Source organism: Mesoplodon densirostris, chromosome 4, assembly GCF_025265405.1.
Source record: "Mesoplodon densirostris isolate mMesDen1 chromosome 4, mMesDen1 primary haplotype, whole genome shotgun sequence".
NCBI lineage: Eukaryota > Metazoa > Chordata > Mammalia > Artiodactyla > Ziphiidae > Mesoplodon > Mesoplodon densirostris.
Window position 1 is genome coordinate 33,114,389 of NC_082664.1, and position 26,317 is coordinate 33,140,705.

General features: G+C 37.2%; 1 protein-coding gene across 1 annotated transcript; it reads left to right on the forward strand.

Annotated features, from left to right (window-relative positions):
* Nucleotides 1–1,714: 1,714 nt before the first annotated feature.
* MED6 (mediator complex subunit 6) lies at nucleotides 1,715–25,802 on the forward strand. The gene is made up of 8 exons (XM_060095921.1): nucleotides 1,715–1,786; nucleotides 4,908–5,067; nucleotides 6,144–6,235; nucleotides 7,855–7,937; nucleotides 8,244–8,352; nucleotides 9,782–9,897; nucleotides 19,589–19,616; nucleotides 20,219–25,802. Exons 1-8 carry the CDS (start codon nucleotides 1,765–1,767, stop codon nucleotides 20,347–20,349), a joined length of 741 nt encoding a protein of 246 aa, XP_059951904.1. The 5' UTR covers nucleotides 1,715–1,764; the 3' UTR covers nucleotides 20,350–25,802.
* Nucleotides 25,803–26,317: the final 515 nt, after the last annotated feature.

Consider the following 26,317-nt stretch of genomic DNA (forward strand, 5'->3'; position numbering starts at 1 on the left):
GCAGTCTCCTAAACGAACTCCCTGTTTTTAGTCTTATAAATGCCTCCAACTCATGCTCCTCGGACAATCTTTCTAAAATGGAGCCCAATTACATTTCTCCCACTGCCTACAAGATAAAGGCTGAGCTCCCAGGTCTCGCCTACCATGCTTACCATATGTTTTATTACCTACAGATCTGTGTTCTGTTGTACTTCTTCCTAATCCTCTTCTAATAAAAACACAAGAAAACAGAACCAACAAAACAAAACAAAAAGCTTGATGTTTCACACTTCTGTTTATTGGACATGATAACCCCTGTTTTGGAATGCCTTCTCCACCAGGACCCCATCAGGCCTTTCTCCTTTGAAAACTCTGCTCTGTGCACGTGCATACTTTTGTTGGGACACATACTGTATACATACCATCTCAAGTATAAAATCCCAGTTCAAAAAGTGGAGTGTAACAAAGCAATATATTTTTATGCCACTTAGAGTTAAAATTTTTGAATTTCCAGTCTATGAGGTAGAAAATTCCAATAAATTCATGGTCCCCCAACCCCTTACCTCTGTTTTGTGGTTAAATTCTGGGAGAACCTTCATAGTACCTAAGTTTTGGAACAGATACGGGCACTAACACTTCATCACCATAAAAAGGGCTTCTTCACATTTGGGGGTTCACTTCTTGGCATCTGTGTCTTGCTTGCAGATATCCTCATCATTTTGCTTTTATGGAGCTTGAAAATCTTTCTAAGGCTTCCTATGGCTTCTGCATTTCGCAGAATTATTCCCTCTCTGGCATCTTGCTATCTAGCCCAGATTAGCCGTAATGCAGACATTAGGTCTTTACTCAGGGGCCCAGGGGTATTCCCTTTCTTTTAATCTTGTTAATAGTTTGCCTCAGAAGCATTTCTTGTCTTGTGAAAATTTTGTCTCAGAGGCATGTAATATTTTCTTCAGTGGGTTTAGACTTTTAATGGGCTTAGTCACATAAAAGCTAATGACTGTCAAATTCTTCCTGCTTAGTCCTGCCCATCCCCACACTTGAGGCAGGGTGAAAAACAGAATGGCCAGTAGCTCCTAAACTGAACAGTTCATTGGATACACCTGAAAGAGCTTTTAAAATGAAAGATGTTACCACCCCCAACTCTGCACAATCGGAATTTGTTCTTATAAACGATCACAGGAGATCAAGGTCGAATTTTCCAATCCCTCAGTGGTGGACGTTGGGCAGGGCTCTGCTCACTCTGTTTTTCCTCAAAGTCTCCAAATTTTTACCCCGGTAGTACGCCCCGCCTCTACCTCTCCTTCCTTTGGCGCTGCTCTCTCCTTCCTGCTAGCAGCTCCCAGCCTCTCCCTCCCCTTTTTACCCCTTCCCTCCCCACCGCGCTCCACCTCCCAGCCCCGCCCCGCCCTTCTCGGCCTTGTCCCACCCCTCTCCCCCTCACCCAGCTCTACTTCCCGGCTCCATCCCTTCCCCCTCCTCCTTGACCCGCTTCACCCCTAGCCCCGCCCCACCCCTTCTCTCCGCCCCTCCCCTCTTCCCCGCTCCGCTGCACCTCCCAGCCCGCCCCACCCTCTCTCAGCCCCGCCCCTCAGCCCCGCCCCGCCCCACCTCCTTTTCTCTCCGCTTCTTCCCTTTCCCTGCCCTGTCTTCCTGGCCTTGCAGTCTCCTCCCCTCTTTTGGTTCCTCGTTAACATTCCTCTGCTCTGCAGCAGAGCTCTTCCGTCTCAGCCTTGTTACGTATACTCTGCGCCGGAAGAAGAACCTGAGAACGCTTTTGGGACTATGGCGGCGGTGGATATCCGAGGTAACCTGTGCTGTCCCCTTTGTTTCCTGATTGTTTGGGATCTGGTTTAGGGATTTATAGCTCTTGGGGGCAAGATTCCGGTTCCTTTGTGATGTCTCCCAAGCACTTTGGAGTGTTTTCTGTGAACGACCCAAAGCGCCAATCTGTCGAAAAATTGCCTAGATTTTCGCAGTTCTTCAGGAGTCTCTTAGAAGAGTCAAAACGAGGGGATTGGAAGAAGCTCTGGGCTTTGAGCCCTGTGGTGTTGTCCTACATACGTATCTCTACAGCAGTGTTGGGGCTGTTCTGTCCAGGTGAAGGAACGACAGAGAAGGGGGTGGGGTCATGAGCCGACAGTGTTTGGTTCATTCTTGGCACTTGGCCTGGGGCTTACCTTATTCCTGACGTTTGAGGTTCCTTTTTCTATATTAACCAAATTGGAGTCTAGCACACACATTACAAATATATTGTCATTTATATATTGTCAAAATGTCCAGTGATCTTCAGCAGTTCTGGATAATGTTTACTATATGTTTGTCTTTCGTTATAAGTGAGAATATCAAGTACCTAATTTCATTACTTGCTGATTGTTAGAGAGCTGTATTAGAGCCATGTCAATATGCTCTCCCTTGCTACTGAATAAAAAAGAGAAACAGGGCTTCCCTGGTGGCGCAGTGGTTGGGAGTCCGCCTGCCGATGCAGGGGACACGGGTTCGTGCCCCTGTCCTGGAGGATCCCACGTGCCGCGGAGCGGCTGGGCCCGCGAGCCATGGCCGCGGAGCCTGTGTGTCCGGAGCCTGTGCTCCGCAACGGGAGAGGCCACGGCAGTGAGAGGCCCGCGTACAGCAAAAAAACAAACCAAAAAAAAAAAAAAAAAAAAAAAAAAAAAAGAGAAACATTTAGTCCACGAGGCTGTTTAGCTTTCATAACTTTTTACTTTTTATTTAGATTTGTTAGGGCCATTGCAAAGCCTCTAAGGTGGGAACATGTCAGAAGAACAGCAAGGGGGCCAGTATGGCTGAAGCACAGTGAGAGAGGAGGCAGGAAGTAGATGCGGTCAGAGAGAGAATTGGTGTGGTAGCTTGTTCATACAGGAATTGTAGGCCTTGGTAAGGCCTTTGGCTTGTCCTCTGAGTAAAATAGAGAACCCCTGGAGGGTTTTGACCAGAGGGGATGAACGTAACCTGACTTACTTTTTTTTAGGATCACCTTGACTGCTGAGAACACTGTAGGAAGGCAAAGGTAGAATTAGGGAGACCGGTTAGGAAGGCACTTTTGTAGTGCATGGAGATTTGGAGGTGGCTCAGACTAGGGTGGTAACAGTGGAGATGGTAAGGAATAGTTGGAGTCTGCTTGTTTTGGTAGTGTATTCTCTTTATTGGGCTGTGGTCACACGTAGCTTCTATATGGGAGAACTAATATATCCTATTTCACAGCCACACACCACCCTCTTAACCCCAGTTAACTAGTTTGTAACTGAACATCCTTGGATACTGGAGTGTGTGTAAATTTATGACCAGTGGAGTAACTTGTCCTTAGCCCTTAATCATGAATTAATAAACATTTTCTAATTCTTACCAAACAAGTCCTGTGCTAGTTCTGATGAGTAACCCACAGCCCCAGTTCCTTAAAAAACTCAGCATTTAATGGGAAAACATTTGTATTTGTGGGTTATTAATAATTGATAATAAAACTATATAGAAACCGCTATGAGGACATAGAGAAAGAAACCATTATTTCTGCCTTGCAAAGTAGAGAAAGGCTTTGCAGAGGTTAGTGACATTTGAAATGAGTTTAATCTAGCGTGACCATTTGAATATCTAGTAAACCTATACCCTTTTGAGAATGAAAGACGTTTCTATTTTTTTTAAAGTGCATAAACTAGAAAAAAAAAGAGGCACAAACTAGGACAGCCTTTGGTTAAGCCAGAAATAAGTTTGTTCATATTAATCTTAAAAGAAATTGACTACCAGCACTACCACCATCATCATCATAATGAACATTTATTGGGTTATTACAATGTACTAAGCATTTTACATATATAATCTAGCATGGAGATACTATTATAAGCCCTATTTTATAGATGAGAAAACTAAGGCATGGGGAGGTTGAAGTTTTCCATTCTTCCTCCTTCAACCAGTAATTATATAGGCAATTTGATGTTTCATGACTTACAGCTAGTGGGATTTAGTACTGTCAGTGGTATGAAACATTGCAGCCACTACCCAATAAAAGCTCATTAATTAAAGCTATCTAGCCCTACTTATCACGTCTTTTTTTTCTTTTTCCATTTTGAAAAATTTAAGGTTTAATTCTTTAAAATATGAAATTGTATGGCTGTAATTAAGGGCATTCTACTTTTCATTTGCCCCTTTTACATCATTATTATCTCATCTATAATAATAGATTCCTAACTTATTTCTGTCTCTTTAATTGGAAGTTCTCCCATTAGTGGCGATGGATGTGTTTTCTTTGGCATACATATTGTTTGAAAATTTTTGAATTAGTTGCCAACATTATAAAAACTCAGGATTTCCAATATTTTGAAAGACCTCTAGATTTCAAATCCTATAACTTCTTCACCTAATTGAGTTATTCTTTAAACATATAATATACTTTTATTTATTTATTGAATCTTTGAATTTTATTTATTTTTTATACAGCAGGCTCATTAGTTAACTGTTTTATACATATTAGTGTATATATGTCAATCAGAATCTCCCAGTTAAACATATTAATATACTTTTATATTTCCCTACCTTTGTATATGCATTACCTCTGCTTGGAATTACTTTGCCTCTCTTTTCTCCATGGTGAGCCTCTATTTATTCTTTAACATATAGTGCTAAAACCCACCTCCTCCTCACCCTATGAAAAATCATTCCGGTTCCCGCAGGTAAGGTATTCTGCTCTCTCCACTGTGCTCTCATAACACATTTATTCATACCTTTATTATGGATCTTATGTTGTCATTGCTTTCTTGCATACTTATCTCTTCTGCCGGACTGTGAGGGTGTGTAGGTTAGGATCCACGTCATCCTTATATTCATAGTGCCTCCTACATTATATGCATAATAAATGTTTGCTGGATTGGATTTTTTTCTCTTTTCTCATCCTTTATCATTTTGTTTCTTTTCTATAGATAATCTGCTGGGAATCTCTTGGGTTGACAGTTCCTGGATCCCTATTTTGAACAGTGGAAGTGTCCTGGATTACTTTTCAGAAAGAAGTAATCCTTTTTATGACAGGACATGTAATAATGAAGTGGTCAAAATGCAGAGGCTAACATTAGAACACTTAAAGTAAGTTATTATAAGAAGGTAGCATCTTTGCCAACTGCAGATTTTGTAATGAATAGTTCTTTCAAGCTGTGAATCATGAAGTACAGAGTAGAAGTTTTGGAAGAACTGGAGTTTTGTTTGGGTTTGTGCAAATTTGACATGCAAAGGAATTATTAGTAGTCACTTGTAACCTAGGAAGTCTTTTCTTTATAACTTCACATATTACTGTCCAGTTAAAATGCAACTATGAGGTTTAGATGTAAATCTCATTGATTTCAGCAATCCAACTGTTGTCCTTAACCAGGTAACTATATATGTTGTCTCCTCTACATCTAATTGGATGTCTTAAACCATAGTCGAGTTTATAGTAGATTTTTCTTTGTTTGACAAATAAAATTTTAGCCAAATTTAGCAAGATTCTTCAGACTTGGGATGCTAAATAATTAAGAATTTATTACTGTTACAAAAGTTTCTGAAACAACTGTGTAATAAAGTTTTTCATCTGTCAGCTAAACATGGGGAGCAGGGGTTCTAAGAAATTAAATTTCTGGTATTTTAAATAGCTTTTGTTTTGAGGTTAATATTTACATTTACTGAGATACCTTGGTGTTGCTTTTAAACATAGTATGTCAGGAAAAAATATGTTGGGGGTGAGGATAAGGTTTTTGATGTTTTCTGGTTGGGTACAATATATAGTAGCGATCTATATTAAGACAGGTATACTGTTCATGTATATTTTTCTGTTTTATATATATTTATAGATCTCCTTGGTCAGGAAGCATCCTGGTATTTTGGTTGCCTTTTTTGAAATGTAGGTTCATTGTATTTCATGACTGAAAATACTCCGATTCAATCAAGTTCATCGAATTTTTGTAGAGAAATCTTGTTGTTGTTTAAAAACGAAATCTTACTTTATCTGTGCCCTACCTACCTGGGAAAAATAGCCAGTTTTATTGAACAGCCAATATTTAATATCAAACATAGGCAGTTTTATCCTGTTTACAATGTTGCTATACTTTTATGTGATAATTTGAATGTTCTACAGAATTGTTTGTAGGGCATTCATAGATCTCTGAATGTCTGTGTCCTGTTTTCAGTCAGATGGTTGGAGTGGAATACATCCTTTTACATGCTCAAGAGCCCATTCTTTTTATCATTCGAAAGCAACAGCGGCAGTCCCCTACTCAAGGTAAAATATGTAAATTTTAGGCATTATTTTCTTCTTAAAATACCATGATTTATTTACTCCTGAGCTATATGTTCTTATTTTTGTGGATTGGGTTCTGTTTTAGGGAGTTGTAGGAATCCATGTGTAGGCTTCCTATGCTTTCCCTTCTGTGAGGGGCCACACCAAGTGCACCTTCCCTCTAGTAGTGAAATGCAGTGTGTAATATGTCTGCTCAGAGCTCAGGGAAGACCGTTTGAGACTCTGAGTCCAGAATTTTTATTGAGGGCTGATCATGTAGACATCCTCTGCCTTTCAAATTCTAGTCTCTCAGAAGGAAATCAGGTTTAATTCTTGGTAGATGCACTTGCACCAAATTCATAAAAGATCAATGGAAAATCCTCATTGACACATTCAACCAAAATTACCAGACAAAATCTTGCTTTAGAAATCATACTGAAAAGTATAGAATTCAGACTTGATTTTGAATCAAAGAGCTAGTCACCTATTCCAGAGATGACCAGCTACATCTCTTAAATTAGATACTCTCATCAAGACCTTTGAGAATAACCTTCACCCTAGTATTGATTCCAGAGAATGACTTGCTACTGAAGTGGTGGTTCCAGAGTCAAGAATCCAAATTTACTTTCAAAGTCAAAGATCTAGGACTTCCCTGGTGGCGCAGTGGTTAAGAATCCGCCTGCCAGTGCAGGGGACATGAGTTCGAGCCCTGGTCCAGGAAGATCCCACATGCCGCAGAGCAACTAAGCCCGTGTGCCACAGCTACTGAGCCTGCACTCTAGAGCCCGTGAGGCACAACTACTGAAGCCCGAGCACCTAGAGCCCATGCTCCGCAACAAGAGAAGCCACCGCAGTGAGACGCCCGCGCACTGCAACAAAGACCAAACACAGCCAAAAATAAATAAATAAAGATAAATAAATTAAAAAAAAAAAAAGTCAAAGATCTAGAGTCCCTGCCCAGAGAAAAAGAGAAACTTAGAACAAAGACAAGGCTGGGGACAAGAGTTCCATGATGAAAGGGTTCCAGGTTCAGAAGCGACAGAAGATGGCACCAGCCTCACTAGCCGCTGTTTTATTGCTTAGGACCTTGGACTGGGGCATAGAGGTAAGTTCAGTATGTCTGGTATCTTCATCCTGGACCCTAAATCTCTCTTGATCTAAGGTCTTATTCCTCAAAGTGTGGTTGACTGACAGCAGCATCGGATCACTTAGGAACTTGTTAGAAGGGCATTGTCCCTACTAAGTAAGAATCTGATTTTAACAAGATACTCAGGTGATTCAAATGCACGTTAAAGTTTAAGAAGCACTGCTCCTAGGGCAAACTTTTTTTAGCAAACTTTTTCTGTGAAGGTCCAGAGACTAAATATTTCAGGCTTTGTGGGCCTCATGGTCTCTGAGACAACTATTCAACTAGTACCATAGCAGCCTTAGATAGTAACGCAAATGAATGAGTGTGGCTATTTTCCTGTATAGCTTTATTTACAAAAACAGGAATTGCCAAACCTTACCTTAAGCTTTAGTATGGGAAAATGTCAAACTTTAGTTGTTCTTTTCATGGAAATATATTTAGCAGTTTGTGTGCATAGCTATATTGATAAACTTTTTTTCCCCCACTGCTTTAGTTATCCCCCTGGCTGATTACTATATTATTGCCGGAGTGATCTATCAGGCACCAGACTTGGGATCAGTTATAAACTCTAGAGTGGTGAGTGTCTTTACACACTTTAAACATTAAAGAAAACTTCTAACTGAACTACCTTGCTACCGAGAATTAAACAGGAACTCCTCTCCCTTGTGTAAGTTGGTATAAAGTGTTGACTATTAGAATATCTTAAGCATTGGTTCCTGTGGGCCAGCTCCATGTTCAAAGTATATACCACCTCTAGATACAGAGTGATTCAGGTTCTGAAAAGCAGAAGAATTACTGTCTTTGCATATGTAATATTTTGTGTTCACTTTGTAAATTTTGGATGATTGATGAGAAATTCAGAATTTGTTTTCTTTTTATAAGCTTACTGCGGTACATGGCATTCAGTCAGCTTTTGATGAAGCTATGTCATACTGTCGATATCATCCCTCCAAAGGGTATTGGTGGCACTTCAAAGATCATGAAGAGCAAGGTAGGTGGGACACCGAGACCCTCCTAAAACACGTTTTGTTACTCAGAGAATGAAGCTGCTTTCTTTCGGAAAATGGCTATTGATGATTTCTAGCTGTGTTTTACTTCTCCATGGGAAGGTTTCATAGGATGATGACATTGTCAGAGCTATAATTCATGTAACTAGATGTGGTAGTAATAGCATTCCCATAGGAACAGGTACAAATTTTAATCTCTTTGGTACATGATAATCTTTGATAAGTTGATGCAAGGTTTTAAAATATTTAGGACATGTAGGGGAAATCAGTGATGAGGAATGAGTAATGATGATATTTCCTGCTTACCAAACTGTTGAGTCATCTTGAAATCTGGAACCCAAGTCTTCCAAGTTTTTGAAATAGGGGAGATGCTCTTAAATCCCTATCTCCGGATGAACAGTCTGTTTTCTCATCTTTCCATGTTACCGCCTGTCGTGATGTCAGGTCCTCTAGTTGCCATAGCTGCTAATCTGCTACTTGTTCTGTACCATATTTTACTAATAAAAGTACTTCTAGAAATGTATCTATAGCAGTATACCTATATTCTGCATTTCTTTCTAGAGAAATAGAAACTTAGAATGAATCACTATGGAAAAGGTAGCCTTTAAATAAAATTCAAACCCGTGGAATGAATGGTCTTTGAGATACAGTTATATTTATTCGTAATAGTAGGTTCCGGCGACAACATTTGACTTAGGAAAGTTTGCATCAGTTGAATAAACTTCTCCCAAGAGCTCTTTGCCCCTACCCTAATGAAATGTTTGGAGTAAAACTTAACTGGAACCCTTTCTTTATAGACAGTCCACCAGCACACTCCCCTCCCAGGGAAAATCCCACACGTGATTAGCTTCATAATTTTTCTTGCAAGTTCTTTTCTCTCTTGTCTTTATGATCTTCTGTTGTTTGGTTTGTCCTGTTTTTTTCAGTGGATTATAGTCTTCATAATTGAGTATGGTTACTTGAGTTTATGAAAGTTGCATTTTCCATTTGTACCTATTAGGTTTTGTGGGAAAAGTCCGTTTAATACACTTAAAATATACACACAATAATTTCAAACCAATAATCTGAATGTGACTTAGGTAATTATGGAAAATTTAGCCTTAAAGTTTTCCATAATTAAGTAATTATGGAAACATAAGAACGATGTTTATCCATGTTTACATGCTAAAACTGAAATGTCTTTAAAAGATATATCAGCTTTTTAAATGTTAGAATTTTAACCTCATTTCAGAGGGAGAGTTTGAATGCTTCTCTGTATATGCTATGTTTAACGTATTTGGGGGGATTATCTTTGGAATAGCAGCCATTAAAAATAATGAAATTTGAATATATTCATGGCAGACAAAGATTTGTAAAATATAAGGCACCAAAATAGTTAGACAATGTTTTGATTTGGACCTTATATTTTAATAGATAAAGTCAAACCTAAAGTCAAAAGGAAAGAAGAACCAAGTTCTATTTTCCAGAGACAGCGTGTGGATGCTTTACTCCTAGACCTTAGACAAAAATTTCCACCCAGATTTGTGCAGGTAATGAGAATGCATGTGGTTAATTTTGATTCAACACTTTTTCCTGGCATATTTATTTTTAATTGAGGACTGTTTCAGATGTGACCTAAAAATACTGATTTTCCTTGTTAGTTAAAAAACTGATCTCTGAATCAAAGGAAGGTTTTTCAAGGACTTAATGGAGGAGGTGGTAAAGGGAATGGAATTAGTACTGTTCTGTGCTCTTAAGTTTAATTCCTCATTGAATCTTTGTAAACTATGAGGACTGAATATAGATAATATTCTCATTCAGAAGGTTGCTGAAAGTGTCATAGATGGTAACAAAACTAGAATTTGAAACTCATGCTGTTTTTACTCTACATGCTGCCTTCCAGCCTGATGTAGAGGGTATTTAAGTCCTTAAATGATAGAATAATAAAAACAATAGTACATTTGATGTGGAGGGTTTGGCATGATAAATGGAGGAGGCAGGAGTAATAATAAATAGACTTATAACATATACTGGTGTTGGAGTTATATGAATTCCATTATGTTGTCTTGGGCATTCCAACAGCAATAGCAGGTCCACATACCGTGGTACTAAATGAGCTTTTGCAGAGAAGTAGTATGAGATGGAATATGTGAACATGTTATTCTTATGGTTTGCCTCAGCTCTTACTAATCTTTACAGGGCTGTGTACACACAAGGTCATGTTTTTCCTGTGGAGGGCCTACTTAAGAGATTTTCAAGGGTTGTTTTAGACTGAGATTTTTCACACCCTGAGATGACTTTAGAATAGGCCTTTCCTTCCCCCTTCCCTGACTCTACTGGATGAGATGTACTGTTGGAATGGTGACGTGGTAGTGAAGGGGACAGAGGCCACAGCTGGAACTCAGGACCAAAAAGCCAGTTTAGAGGAATCTCATGAATTGCGTGTGAAGATGAAACAGTGTCTGTTGAATAAATAAATAAATGAATTATAGCTGTGTGTAAGATGATGAGTAGTGACTACAGAGTGTAAGAGGTTAGGTGTGGTTGGCCATTCATGGCAGAACACCTAGACCTGCACAGTACAGTAGCCCCTAGGCACATGTGACTATTGTGCATTTGAAACACAGCTAGTCTAAATTGAGTTGTGTTATGTGTGAAATACATACTGGGTTTAAGCACTTAGTACAAAAAAATTTATAAAATATTTCATTAATAGTTAAAAATATTGGTTATATGTCAGTGATACTATTTTAGATACATTTGGTTAAAAATAATAAAATTCATCTGTTTCTTTCTGAAAATGTGACTACTAGAAAATTTTAAACTACATATATAGCTTGTATTTGTGGCTCACATTATATTTTGGGCAGTGCTGATCTAGAAAATGGGAACAGAAAATGCAAAACCAAAAACATGAAAGATTATTAATGAACACATACTCAGAAACCAGGAAAATCCCTTAGTTCTTTGTTTAGTTTCTTGAGGTGTAAAGTTCGATTGTTTGCGATCTTTCCTTCTTTTCAGTGTAGGATTTATTGCTATAAACTTCCCTCTTAGTGCTTCTTTTCCTGCATCCCATAAGTTTTGGTAGGTTGTATTTTCATTTTAATTTCTCTCCAGATAATTTCTGATTTCCCTTTTGATTCCTTCTTTGACCTACTTGTTGTTCAGGAGCATGTTGTTTAATTTCCACTTATAAGTTAGCAGAAGGAAAGAAATTACAAAGATTAAAAATTATGAAATAGAGACTAGAAAAACAATAGAAAAGAATCAGTGATACACCAGAAACTAATACAACATTTGAAATCAACTATACTTCAATGAAAACAACAACAACAACAACAACAACAAAGCAAGGAAACTAAGGGTTGGTGTTTTGAAAAGATAAACAAAATTGACCAACTTTTAGCTAGACTAACAAAGAGAGGAGACTCAAATAAATAAAATTAGAAATGGAAGAGATGTTACTACTGATGCCACAGAAGTAAAATGATCATAAGAGACTACTATAAACAGTTTATATGCCAAGAAATTGGATAACCTATAAGAAATTCCTAGAACATATGACCTACCAAGACTGAGTCATGAAGAAATAGAAAATCTGAACAGACTAATAATGAGTAAGGAGACTGAATCAGTAATCACAAACCTCCCAAAGAAATGTCTAGGAACAGATGACTTCATGGGTGAATTCTACCAAACATTTAAAGAGAATTAACACCAATCCTTCTCAAACTCTTCCAAAAAATTAAAGAGGAGGGAACACTTCCAAATTCATTTTATGAGGCCAGCATTACTCTGGTACCAAAGACCAAAAGACACTACAAGACAAGAAAACTACAGTCCAATAAAAATAGATGCAAAAATTCTCAATGAAATAGTAGCAAATCAAACGCAATAGCCCATTAAGAGGATCATATATCATGATCAAGTGGGATTTATCCCTGAGGTGCAGAGATGGTTCAACATACTAAAATCAATCAGTATGATACACTACATTATCAGGATGAAGGATAAAAATCACATGATCATCTCAATAGATGCAGAAAAAGCATTTGGGAAAATTCAACATCTTTTTATGGTAAAAACAACAAACTAGGTATAAAAGGAATGTACCTCAACATCATAAAAGCCACGTATAACAAACCCACGGCTATCATCATATTCAGTGGTGAAGAACAAAGCTTTTTCTCTAAGATCAGGAACAAGACAAGGATATCCACCCTCCATACTTCTATTCAGCATAGTGCTGGGAGACCTAGCCAGAGAAATTAGGCAGTAAAAGGGATCCAAATGGGAAAAGAAGTAAAATTGTCTGTTTGCAGATGATATGATCTTATACATAGCAAACCCTAAAGACTCCATTAAAAAATGTTATAACTAATACATGAATTCAGTGAAATTGCAGGATACAAAATCAACACACAAATCAGTTGCACTTGTGTATACTAACAACTATCAGTAAAGGATATCAAGAAAATCCCACTTATAATAGCATCAAAAACATACTTAGGGATAAACTTTTTGTTATCAGCTTTATTGGGATATAATTGGTGTAACATTGTGTAAGTTTAAGGTGTACAACCTGTTGATTTGATACACTTATATACTGCAGAATGATTACCGCCATAGCATTAGCGAACATCTCTGTCATGTCACATAATTACTGTTCTTTTTTATGGTGAGTTCATTTAAGTTTTACTCTCTTAGGAACTTTCAAATATATAATACAGTGTTACTAACTATAATCACCATGTTGTGTATTAGATTTCCAGAACTTACTTCATCTTATACCTTTCACCAACATCTCCGCATTTCCCCCACCCCCTCAGCCACTGGCAGGCACTGCTGTACTCTCTGTAGGAGTTTGAACATTTTAGATTCCACATATAAGTGATGTGATATATCATATTTGCCTGTCTGACTCCACTTAGTATAATGCTCTCCAGGTTCATGCTTTAACAAATGGCAGGATATCCTTCTTTCTCATGGCTAAATAATATTCCTGTATATATGTGTGCGCACACGTGTGTGTGTGTGTATCACATATGTCTCTCACACACACACACATATATATATATCTCACATCTTCTTTACCCATTCTGTTGACAGACATGTAAGTTGTTTCCATACCTTGGCTATTGTGGGTAATGCCGCAGTGAATGTGGGAATGCAGGTGTCCATTTGAGATCCTGTATTCATTCCCTTCAAATATATACCCAAAAGTGGGATTGCTGGACCATATGGTAGTTCTGTTTTTAATTTTCGGGGGAACCTCTGTACTGTTTTCCATATTGGCTGCACCAATTTGTATTGCCACCAACAGTACACAAGTGTACCCTTTTTTTTACATCCTCACCAACACTTGTTACTTTTTGTCTTTTCAATGGTAACCATTATAACAACTATGAAGTGATATCTCATTGTGGTTTTGATATGCATTTCCCTGATGATTAGTGATGTTGAGCACCTTTTCATGTACCTGTTGGCCATCTGTATGTCTTCTTTGGAAAAATATCTATTCAGGTCCTCTGCCCATTTTTTAATTGAATTGTTTGTTTTTTCACTGTTGAGATGTATGAGTTCTTTATATATTTTGGATATTAACTTTTTATCAGATATGCGATTTGCAAATATTTCCTTCCATTTTGTAGGTTGCCTTTTCATTTTGTTGATGATTTACTTTGCTGTGCAGAAGCTTTTTGGTTTGACGTAGTCTCACTTGTTTATTTTTGCTTTTGATGCATTTGCTTTTCATGTCAAACCCAAAAACTCATCACCAAGACTGATGTCAAGGAGCTTACTGCCTATGTTTTCTTCTGGGAGTTTTATGGTTTCAGATCTTACATTCCAGTCTTAAATCCATTTTCAGTTAATTTTTGTGTGTGGTGTAAATTAATTGACCATATGTGCATGGGTTTATTTCTGGACTCTCTATTTTGTTCCATTGATCTATGTCTGTTTTTATGCCAATACCATACTGTTTTGATTACTGTAGCTTTGTAATATCGTTTGAAACCTGAGCTATCTGTATTCCCACATTTATTATTTTTGTGAATATTTAGCATTATCCACAATAGCCAAGGTATGGAAATAGCCCTAATGTCCATCAACAGATGAATGGATAAAGAAACTGTGGGATATACATATAGTTTAATATTATTCAGCCTTAAAAAAGAAGGAAATTGTACCATTTGTGGTGTTGTGGATGAACCTGGAAGACATTGTGCTAATTGAGATAAGTCAGTCACAGAAGGATGAATACTATATGATTTCACTTACATGAGGAATCTAAAATAGTCAGACTTACAGATACAGAAAATATTATAGTGGTTGCCAGAGGATGGAAGAAGGGGAAAATAGGGAGTTCTAAAGAGGCTGTAAAGTTACAGTTATATAAGATGAATAAGTTGTAGAGATCTGCTGTACAACATACTGCTTACAGTTAACAATATGGTGTTGTACACTTAAAAACTTGGTAAGAGGGTGGATCTCATATTGAGTGTTCTTAACACACACACACACACACAAACCCCAAACTAAAGGAGCAGAAGAAATCTTTTGGAGGTGATGGATATGTTTATTACCTTGATTGTGGTGATGGTATCACAGGTGTATGTATATGTCCAAACTCATCAAATTGTGTATATCAAATATGTGCAGGTTTTTTTCATGTATCAGTTATACCTCAATGTACCTATAAAAAAAAAAGGAACCAGAAAATACTCTGAAGTTTTATTACTCTTATGTGTTTGTGAAGGGAGGAATAGTGAAATATGAGACTTAAAATTTCGATTAAGGTCATATTGAGAAGAATTGTATATGCTCCACAAAGGAGTTTGTGGTTAGTTCTATGGTCTAGTGTTTATTCACTATTTTAAACCCATAACCTGGTCCCACTCTTGTAAACATACGTTTCCAGGTACATTAAATGTTATTTGAAATATTAAAACAATAGCTATCATCATTAAAGACAAATGAAAGCAGTGGCATTTTTTTTTTTTTTTTTTTTTTGCGGTACGCGGGCCTCTCACTGTTGTGGCCTCTCCCGTTGCAGAGCGCAGGCTCCGGATGCGCAGGCTCAGCGGCCATGGCTCACGGGCCCAGCCGCTCCGCGGCATGTGGGATCTTCCCAGACCGGGGCACGAACCCGTGTCCCCTGCATTGGCAGGCGGACTCTCAACCACTGCGCCACCAGGGAAGCCCAGCAGTGGCAATTTTTGTACATTCTTTTTCAAATACACCCTCTCTTGAAGTAAACTTAGATATCCTCTACCTCATCTTCTTGACCCTCAGCACTAACTAGCTGTGAATTATTGATGATGGTAGTAGGGACCCATTCAATGTTTAAAAACAGTTGCAAGGAAATAATGTAGTGATTTGTTTGTTTTAGGAAGATAACCATTAATGGTATAGAAGATGCATAGGAAAATGTGTCATGTACCACAATGTTCATTGCAGTTCTATTTACAATAGCCAGGACTTGGAAGCAACCTAAGTGTCCATTGACAGATGAACAGATAAAGAATATGTGGCACATATATACAGTGGAATATTACTCAGCCATAAAAAGAAACGAAACTGAGTTATTTGTAGTGAGGTGGATGGACCTAGAGTCTGCCATACAGAGTGAAGTAAGTCAGAAAGAGAAAAACAAATGCCGTATGCTAACACATATATATGGAATCTAAAAAACAAAACAAAAAAATGGTCATGAAGAACCTAAGGGTAAGACGGGAATAAAGACGCAGACCTACTAGAGAATGGACTTGAGGATACGGGGAGGGGGAAGGTGTAAGCTGGCACAAAGTGAGAGAGTGGCATGGACATATATACACTACCAAATGTAAAATAGATAGCTAGTGGGAAGCAGCCGCATAGCACAGGGAGATCAGCTCTGTGCTTTGTGACCACCTAGAGGGGTGAGATAGGGAGGGCGGGAGGGAGGCACAAGAGGGAAGAGATATGGGGATATATGTATATGTATAACTGATTCACTTTGTTATAAAGCAGAAACTAACACACCACTGTAAAGCAATTATACTCCAATAAAGATGTTTTAAAAAAATGTGATGTTTGGAGTCAAGGAAGTTAGATTATGGAAAGCCTGAATTAATTCTGTGGCCATAGATAGAGAGGAAACAGATTCAAGATATATTTCAGATTTAGCATTGCCTAAATTTGGTGGTTGGATATAGAGAGATTGGCATTATGGATGATTCTGAGCTTTCAGGCCTAGGATTAGAATCAACTTGGTGTTGAACCCAAATTCAGAATATAGGAAAAGAAACAGACTTGGGGTTAAATATAGTTGTTAGGGGTTCTATTTTCATTAGCCAACCTCCAGAACATTCAATAGCTTACTGCTATGTTTGGGTTCTGTGGTACTCCAGCTGAATGACAGTTCCTTTTTCTCTGGCTAGGGGTCCTGACTTGAATTCCATATACTGTTCTATCCTGGTGAACTAGGCTGGACAATGTAGAAAGCTCAAAGACTCCCTTGAATCTTAAAACAAAGAAACTTCACTTTGTAGAAAGTTATGGAAATTTAGAAACACATATAAAAATAGAGGGAATAATAAAAAATGAAACCCCCATATACCTATTGATATTATCCTGCTTCAACAGTTATCAGGCATGGCCAATCTTGTTTTCTCTCTTCTTCCCCTATTTCCTCCCAATTATTTTAAGCAGGTTGCAGACTACATATCATTTCAGTGAGTTTTTACATTTTTCTTGTAAAGGTTTAGCCGTAGTCACCCTTAAGTTGTCATTTTCCAGAGCCTCACCTTCTTTTAACCATCCAGGGGCCAAAAGCCAACTCACAAAGAGAGAGAGTATGTCAACTCTATGTAGCAGAACTAGGAGAAGGAAGGCTTTCTCTGGAACTTTTAATAATCTCTTTGTTTCTCCAACCCACAGCATTTTTCCTCAGATCTGGAGAAGAAAATAGATTCTTGGTCTCCTTGAAGCCTTCTGTGAGCTCCTATTTACCCATTTTGTCTCCCAGAACCATTTGTAGCTTAGGACTTCTGGATCCGAGGGATGTTGCCCCTTTATGGGGGGCTTAGGAGAATATTGGAGAAGTCCTGCATTTTTCCTTGAAGTTCCTTTTTCCATATTTTAACTTTTGTTACTACTGAAAGTTACACCAAAACTGATGTGATAGGAGTTCAGGCCTTCAGTGCCTTTAATTATGAATGTCTTTTCAGTGCTGTTTTCAGAAGCTGCTAGAACACCATAGGATATTGCTTCAGTTAGGTTTACTCCTAAGTTACCTAATCAATTTTGTCAGAAAGGCCACCTCCGTTCTATTTTCCCATCTTAGACCACATCCTACTAGTTTGTGTGACAGTGTTCACTAGAAAAGATTAGACAGTGTGCACTAGGTAGGTAATGACATTATTTCAATGTCTGGATATGGTCCAGTGTCCAGTATAGTTCAAGTGGTTCAGTGCTAGCAGTATAAGAATATCCCCTCTCAATTTCTCATCCCTCAGTGTTACACCATCTATTTCCTCTCCTGTTTTAAAGAAAAATTATTTGTTCCCTCAAATTAGTTTAGACATGTTTAAGTCCTAATATGTTCATAAAACAGGTAATAATGTTTTTGTGTTGTGGATTCCCATGACCACCCCCATGTTTGGAGGTTTGCTTGAAGGACTCACAGGATTTATTACAGTGACATAGTAGGGCTATACAGCCAGATATAAGGAAAAAAGGCATTACTGGAATCTGGAGGGATCCATCTGCAGGCTTCCTTACACTCTCTTCTTCCCATGAAGAGTCATACAGAGTACACTCTTGCCTCAACAGTGAAAATGCAGCAACATGTAAGTGATATTTCTGCCTAAGGAAGTCCATTAGAGGCTTGGTGCCCACGTTTTTGGGGGAGGTTTTTCACGTAGGTACCTTGTATCTAGCACATACCAAAATTGCACATTCTTTGAAGGAAGGCAGGTATTCAGCAAAAACAACATTTTTTATACAAACAGTCTAGGCATAGTGAACTGCCATTATCAGTTACAAAATGGTGGGAACCCTCCTGAAATCCAAATTTCCAGATACCAGCCAAAGGCCAACCTTGCAGCCTGGCCCTTCTAAGGATAGTAGCTCAGGCCTTCTACGTTAACCTTTTCTGTACAATGGGTAATAATGGAAAGCTCAGTTTTGGTCTTAAGTGTAATGGTTCCCAGAACTTGTAGTTGGAATGGGCTAGTAGGCAGTTTGTAGCATGAATCTGGATCACATGACATCAGAAAATTATGTAGTCTCTAGTCATAGGAATAGATAAGCTTAAGGAGGGCATGTAAATTTAGAAAGAAATTCAGAAAACAAATGAAGGCATTAAACTTTATAAAAATAAAGAGAACACTTTTATTCTGAGATGACAGGGAAGTATAGAGACTCATTTTTTATGTATATATGTCTGTATCTAAAGGTATAAGTTTGGAGGTAGATAGATGGGAGAGAACTTGGGGCATTGACACCCTTATTGGCTGAGGGTGAAGGGTAGGTTGTGAGCCTTGAGGAGGAAGAAGGAGGGAGAGGAGGAGGAAAGTGTTTTAAAGCATTTAACTTGGGTAGTGAGAACAGGGAGATGACAGGGCCCACTGAAGTAACAGAACTGCTGTGCAGAATGAAGGATCTGACCTTGTTCCTGACTCCTAGTGCCCCCATCATTTTTTCCTGCAGTTTGATTTCTAATAGTACACTCAACAGAAGCCTTATATTCATAGAAAAATACCTCTTTTTCTTTATGTCCCATACCTGCCAACTTTAAAAGTCAACTTTAAAAGTCAGACATCCAAATTTCATTCTACTTACTTATAGCTCATATCCCCTATGCAAATAAGCCTCTGGAGTCTTGAAAGGCTCCGTTATTCCCTCTCATTGGATTCTCCTTAGCTACTTTTTATAAAGCATTGTAGCCTCGGTGCAGAGGCATAGGGCTTTGTCGATGTTCAAGGGTTTTTTTTATGGTTGACTCTTTTGTTCTAGTTTTAGATTTGTGTCTTTTCTGGAACAGGAATAAGAAGTAGAAAACGATAAATTTACTTTTTTATGGTACATGGATAGTAGTTCCTCTTCATGAAGTCATTTATAATATAATCCGCATGCAGGTGTAATTTTAATGAAAATTATGACGTCAAGAAGCAAAAAGCTTTGCTAACCTGCCCTGTTTTCTTCTTCCTCTTCCTCCACCCCTCTTCCCCACTTTTTTTTTTTTTTTAATTACAGCAAAAGTCTGGAGAAAAGCCTGTCCCAGGTATGGTTCATCTGATAATTCTTATCAAACTTGAAATAAGACCAGCCTGTTAACTCAGTAACAATCATAACATGTGAGGTGAATTATGATCATTTTGTCCTTTTAGACTCTCTAATGCCAGTTTGTTACTCCTAACCTTTGATCTGCTGATTGACAAAAGGTGGTGCTTTTGTGGTAGTGATATTAGTATTTGAAAGATGCATTGGAGTAGGATGAACAGGTATTGAGGGTGTGTGGAGAAGCTGAGGTGATTTTAGGTTGTCAAAAGTTTGAAAAAAGGCCTTCTGTTTCATCATTGAGAATAGGTATTGGACTATTCATTGACCTGGCATAGAATAATTATGTATCTTTTTTATGCATAATGTCTTATTTAAATGTCATGTGTTTTTGTTTAGTATCATAATTTGCTTGTATTATCAGGTTTTTTGGTTTGTAAATTGGTTCTTATACATCTGCCTGATGAAACAGCTAAACTTAGAACTTGAGATAAGTAGTTCTAAATTAATTTGAGAGTCTGAACCATTCACATTAACTGTTGTCTAAATTGGTCTTATCCCTCCACCCTCCTCCCCCTCCAAAAAATATCTGCTTTTGATGTCTAGTGGATCAGACAAAGAAAGAGGCAGAACCTGTACCAGAAACTGTGAAATCTGAGGAGAAGGAGACCACAAAGAACGTTCAACAGACTGTGGGCACTAAAGGCCCCCCTGAAAAACGAATGAGACTTCAGTGAGTATTGGACGAGAGAGACGCTTGCAAGACTCCTCTTGTCCATATTTTACCTCATTACTGTGACAGGCTCTTGAACTTTAAAATTCTGTGTCACAATCATTTGTATAGAATGTGCTTGTTCTTTGAGAAAGGATATAAGGATGCTCACGCTTTCAGTCTGAATATTTTTAAAGTATCTTTTGTAACCTTTTCCCTACTGGACTTGAGCAGCTTCCTCCCTCACATGTTTACTGTGATATATGTTTAAAGATAAGATAAAGGTATTTGTATAAATTAGTTTGTCATGACTTTTTCCCCCTTATTTTCCCTCTGAAATATTTCCAGATGCATTTTGTAAACACAAAGGATTAATGTTAAAATATTAGCTAAGCTTATTTTCTATTATTAGTAGCATATTCCTCAGTATTAAAATAGTAAAATTACTGACAATTTGAAAGGTAAAGAAAAGGAAAACAACCTCATTAAGCAATATCACCACCCTACAGATACTATAACAGTGTGGTGGCAGTGGAAGCATGGAGTCTTAACCACTGGACCACCAGGGAAGTCCCTGTGTGTAGATATTTTTAAAACCATAGTTTGTAATTATTCTGTTCATACAATTTTGCTTTATCATATTATGTCTGTTGTATGTGCTATTCCATGTTTACTTAGTTTTTATGGACTATTTATACTTTGTTAACTGAATAATTCCTATGAGTGATTATATCTGTTTTCTTAAACTCTCCCTGTATTGTACTTAAGTTTTTCCCAATTTACAATTTGCATTAAGGCTGTAGTGATTACATTATTTAAATAAGGCTGTAGTGTATCATGAGTTTTCAGTATTTAGTATTTATCTCCTTAGTATAGAGTCCCAGCCGTAGAATCATTAGAATCTGTACTTTTTTTTTTAGACCTGTTATTACTCTAACGGCAAAATATGAAAGTACCAAGTTCTCTAAAATCTCGCTGACACTGAGTACTGTCACCTACATTTTTAGTGCCAATTACGTAGCAAAAAAATGGTGTTTCATTATTTTAAGTGGTTGAATAATTTCTCATCTTTGATTCCTTTCTGAAGTATCTGATTTTCTGTATTGTGTAAGATTTTTTAGTTTTTTTATTTTGACATAATTTCAGGCTTACAGAAGAGTTGTCAGAGTAGTACAGAGAATTCCTCTATATATACCTTTTGCCCTAATTCCCCGTATATTAACGTTTTCCATATTTGTCTTATTCTTTAATCTCTGTCTCTCTTTCCCTGTCCCTAACTACTGTTGTCATTTGCTGTTTCTCTCTCCCTCTCTCTCTGTATGTGTGTGTGTGTATACATATACATATAATACACACATATATACACCTTTTATTTTGGATTAAGAGTCGGTTGCAATCGTGATGCCCATTTTCCCTAAGAACTTTAGTGTGCATTTCCTAAAATCAAGGACATTCTTTTACATAGCCTTGGTAAAAGTATCAGAATTAAACCGGTATGATACCATTATCTAATCTGTAGGTCTTATTCAGATCTTGCTAGTGGTGCCAAGAATGTCATTTACAGCAAAAGAATATCCTGAATTGTGCATTAGATTTAGTTGTCCTATCTCTTTAATCTCCTTTAATCTGGAACAGTTCTTTAATCTTCCATGTTTTTCATGACTTGATATTTAAAGAGTTTAGGCCAGTTATTTTGTTGAATGTCTCTTAATTTGGGTTTGTTTGATATATTTTCATAATTAAATTCACCTCATGTACTTTAAAACATTTTTTTTCACATTCCAAGCATTGTTTATTCCAGGATTGCGAGAATGATTCAACAATTGGAATCTATTACTCTTAATTAACATATTAATTGCAAAAATACACTTTTGTTAGGAATACCATGGGAAAGATGCTTATGGAGGCACATGCTGTCAATTTGTCCCATTTCTGGTGATGTTAACTTTGATCATATGGTTAAGGTAGTGTTTGTCAGGTTACTCCACTGTAAAGTTAGAATTTTTCTTTTTGTAATTTATAGGTATTTTGGTGGGGGGAAGTAGTTTGAGGTCTATAAATACCCTGTTATTGCTCAGAACTTTTACCCTCCAGTAGCATTCACTGATAATTCTTGTCTAAATCATTTATTGCTATTATGGTTGCCAAATGGTGATTTTCTAATTCCTTCATTCCTTCTGTGTTTATTAGTTGGCTTTCTGCCATAAAGAAGAGCTTTCCTTTCCCCCCTACTTATTTATTTATATCATTGTAGACTCTTGGATTCTTATTTATTCAATGAGTTATATTTCTTTACTCTCATTAATTTATATTGATGCTCAAATTGTCCCAGATTGGGCCAATGGGAACCGTTTCAAGCTGATTCTTAGGTCCTTTTGATATGACCTTGTCATTCATTGAGGATTTTCTTTATGTTTTGGCACAATAAGATATCCCAGGCTCATTCCAACTCTGGAGTCAGCCATTTCTCTAAGGACCCCTAGTTCCTTTTGGTGGAGAATATATTTGGAAATCAAGATCTGTGTGCAAGGTGTGTTCATTTGCTACTGGGGTGTCATGGCTTCTGGGCTTTGTCAGCTGATAAAGTTAAGAAATAGATATATACTGGGACTTCTCTGGTGGCCCAGTGGTTAAGACTCTGTGCTTCCACTGCAGGGGGCATGGGTTCTATCCCTGGTTGGGGAACTAAGATCTTGGATGCTGCGTGGCCAAAAAAAAAAAGAAAAAGAAATAGATATGTACATATGTGTGTGACATGAGTGAATACACATATGTCCACACACATATCTATCTGTCTATTCTATATATATTAAAAGCAACCAATTCACACTGATAACACCAATTCCAGTTTATTCATCACAGGGTTCACTCTGTTCTCTTTCACATTTGTAACTTTCTTCCACATTGATTAGAACTGTTTCTTGTTATACACAATGTTTGTACTTATTTGCTTAATCCTAGAATAACAAAGTTGTTTTAGAATTGCTAACCTATACCTCTGCAAAAAAAGAAACCTCTTAATTAGAATTCAGTATTTACTTAGAGTTCTTTTTGTCTTTAGTTTGTAGATATATAGTTCAGATACTGTGTTTAAAAATTACTTGGGTTAATTTTTTTTTTCAGTGTGGTTACACTACTCATTTATCAGATGTTCCAGTTCATTTGGTTCTGTTTTGAATTCCATTTTAGTTTTTCCCCTCATTATTATTGATTACTTTGTTTTGTTGTTGTACTGTGGGATGTGTGAGTTGTTAGCATAGTTCTTAATGTCAAACCTGTCCAAAAGAGATTCTAAGTATCATACCCCTTCTTCATTTCTTCTATCTTTTCCACCTTATTCCTACCTGGCCCTCTCGAAGACATGAACGTAATTAGTCTCTAGTTTACCTTTACTGTATTTCTGCTGCACAAATGAATAGATGTTTTCTTATTTCCCCTTCTTACACAAAAGGCAGCATATTATATGAACTTTTGCACTTTGCTTACTTTCCACTTATTTAAGCATGAACTTTGACATAAAGATATTAACTCTAGTATTTTTTCAACTTTTTATTTCCAGCAAAGCTCCTTTTTCTTTCACTTACATTATTTTAAAATATCACTTAACAGAAAAGTACACAAAATAATAGTACAGTTCATTGTACCTGTGTAACTTACCATGCAGGTAAAGAAATTGAACATTGCCAATACCCCAGAAGCTCCTTTATGTCCCCTCCTAATCACAATGTTTGTCCTGATTAGAGGTCACACTTATCCTCAGTTTTATGGTAATCACTTTTTTCTTTACATTTTTACCACATCACCTTGCATCCCTAAATAAATTTTTAGTTTTTATTGCCTACTTTTTATTTTTAGTATGAATAGATTCAGTATGTGTATTTCATGTATGACTTATTTTGTTCAATACTATGTTTGTGACATTTATCATAGTTGTTTCATGTTATTGTGGTTCTTTTATTTTCATTTCTGTACAGTATTCCTTTACATACATGTATTACAACTTAAAAAAATCCATTCTAATGGTGATGGACATTTGGATTGTTTGTAGTTTTTGGCTATTGTGAAAAATTGCTTTTATGAATATTCTTTTTGGTGTATATTATAGGCTGAATTGTGTCATCTCACCCCCCCTCTCCACCCCCAACATGTTGAAGTCCTAACTCCCAGTACCTCAGAATGTGATGTTATTTGGAAATAGGGTCATTTCAGATGTTATTAGTTAAGATGAGGTCTTGCTAGAGTAGGCTGAGACCCTAATCTGATGTGACTGGTAACCTTATAAAAAGAATGCCACATGAAGAGACAAAGGGAGACACCATGTGAAGATAGAAGATTGGAGTGTTGCATCTACAAGCTTAAAAACACCAAAGATTGGCACCAAATTACCGAAAGCAAGGAAGAGGCAAGGAAGGATTCTCCTGTAGGTTTCAGGGGGAACATGGCCCTGCACATACCTTGATTTTGGACTTCTAGCCTTCAGAACTTTGAGATAATAAATTTCTATTGTTTTATTTTCCAGTTTATACTCCCACCAGCAGTGTGCGAGAGTTCCTATTGTCCACACCTTTGTTGACCCTTGATACTGGCAACTAAAGAAAATTTTAGTCATTCTGATGGGTATACAGTGGGATCTTGTTGAGGCTGAAATTTGTATTTCCTGGTGATTTGATGATGTTAAGCATTCTTTCCTGTGATTGTTAGCTACTTAAATATCCATTTTTGTGAAGTGTGTCTTTTGCACATTTTTCTACTGTTTTGTCTGTGTTTGTCTTATAGAGTAAGACGAGTCCTTTGTATGTTTGGATAAGAGTCCCTTGTTGGTTACATGTATTGTGTTTAAATGTATCTTCTCTCCACTCTGGCTTGCCTTTTTACCCTTTAATGGTGACCTAAAAATGATCAGAAGTTCTTAATTTTAATGTAGCTCAGTTTGTCACTCTTCTCCTTTATCATTAATGCTTTTTTGTGTCTTGTTTGAGGTTTTTCCCTACATTGAGGTTATGAAGATACACTCCTCTGTGATTATCTACAAGCTTTATTATTTTACATTTCACATTCAGGAGTAGAGTCCATTTGGTTGGGATTGATCTATAAATCAATTTGGGGAGAACTGACAATTTAGCAATATCGAGTATTCAGAACCACTGACTTGTTATGTTCCTCCTTTTATTTAGATTTTCTTTAATTTCTCAGAGTAAAGTTATGAGCTTTCAGAGTACAGGTCTTGTACATGTTTTGTTAAAGTTACCCCTAAGCATAACGTGTTTTTTTGATGCTGTTGTAAAAGATGTTTAAAAATTTTAAATTTCCATTTGTTTGTCTCTAGTATATAGACCTTGTATCCTGTTACTTTACTAAATTCAGTAATTAGTTCTGGTAGTTTTTTTGTGCATTGCTTAGGAATTTCTACATCCATGATCAATGTCATCTGGGAATAAAAAGAGTTTTATCTTCAATCTGTATACCTTTCAAAAAATTGTGGTAAAATATAAATAACATAAAACTTACCATTTTAAGCACTTTAAGTATACAGTTCAGTGATATTAACTACATTCATATTGTTGTGCAGCTATCATCACCATCCATCTCCAGAACTTCTTCATCGTTCCAAATTGAAACTCTACTCATTAAACACTCCCTTTTTTCCCCTTCCTCCAGCCCCTGGCAACCACCATTCTACTGACGTCCTGATGAATTTGACTGCTGTAGGTATCTCAGATAACTGGAATCATACAATATTTGGTTTTTTGTGTCCAGCTTATTTCACTTAGCATAAGGTCTTCAAGGTTCATCCATATTCTAGCATGTGTCAGAATTTCCTTTTTGAGGTTAAATAATATTTTGTTGTATGTATATATGTATGCACACACACATTCTGTTTATTCATTCGTCAGTCCATAGACATTTGAGTTGCTTCCACCTTTTCACTATTGTAAATAATGCTACTACAGGGACTTCCCTGGTGGTCCAGTGGTTAAGACTCTGCGCTCCCA

Bases quoted from the DNA above. Each gene is read 5' to 3' on its own strand.
- MED6 (XM_060095921.1), top strand. From the start codon at position 1,765: ATGGCGGCGGTGGATATCCGAG. The intron at 5,068-6,143 runs GTAAGTTATTAT...TCCTGTTTTCAG, and splicing joins CTAACATTAGAACACTTAAA to TCAGATGGTTGGAGTGGAAT. The intron at 9,898-19,588 runs GTAATGAGAATG...TTTTAATTACAG, and splicing joins TTCCACCCAGATTTGTGCAG to CAAAAGTCTGGAGAAAAGCC.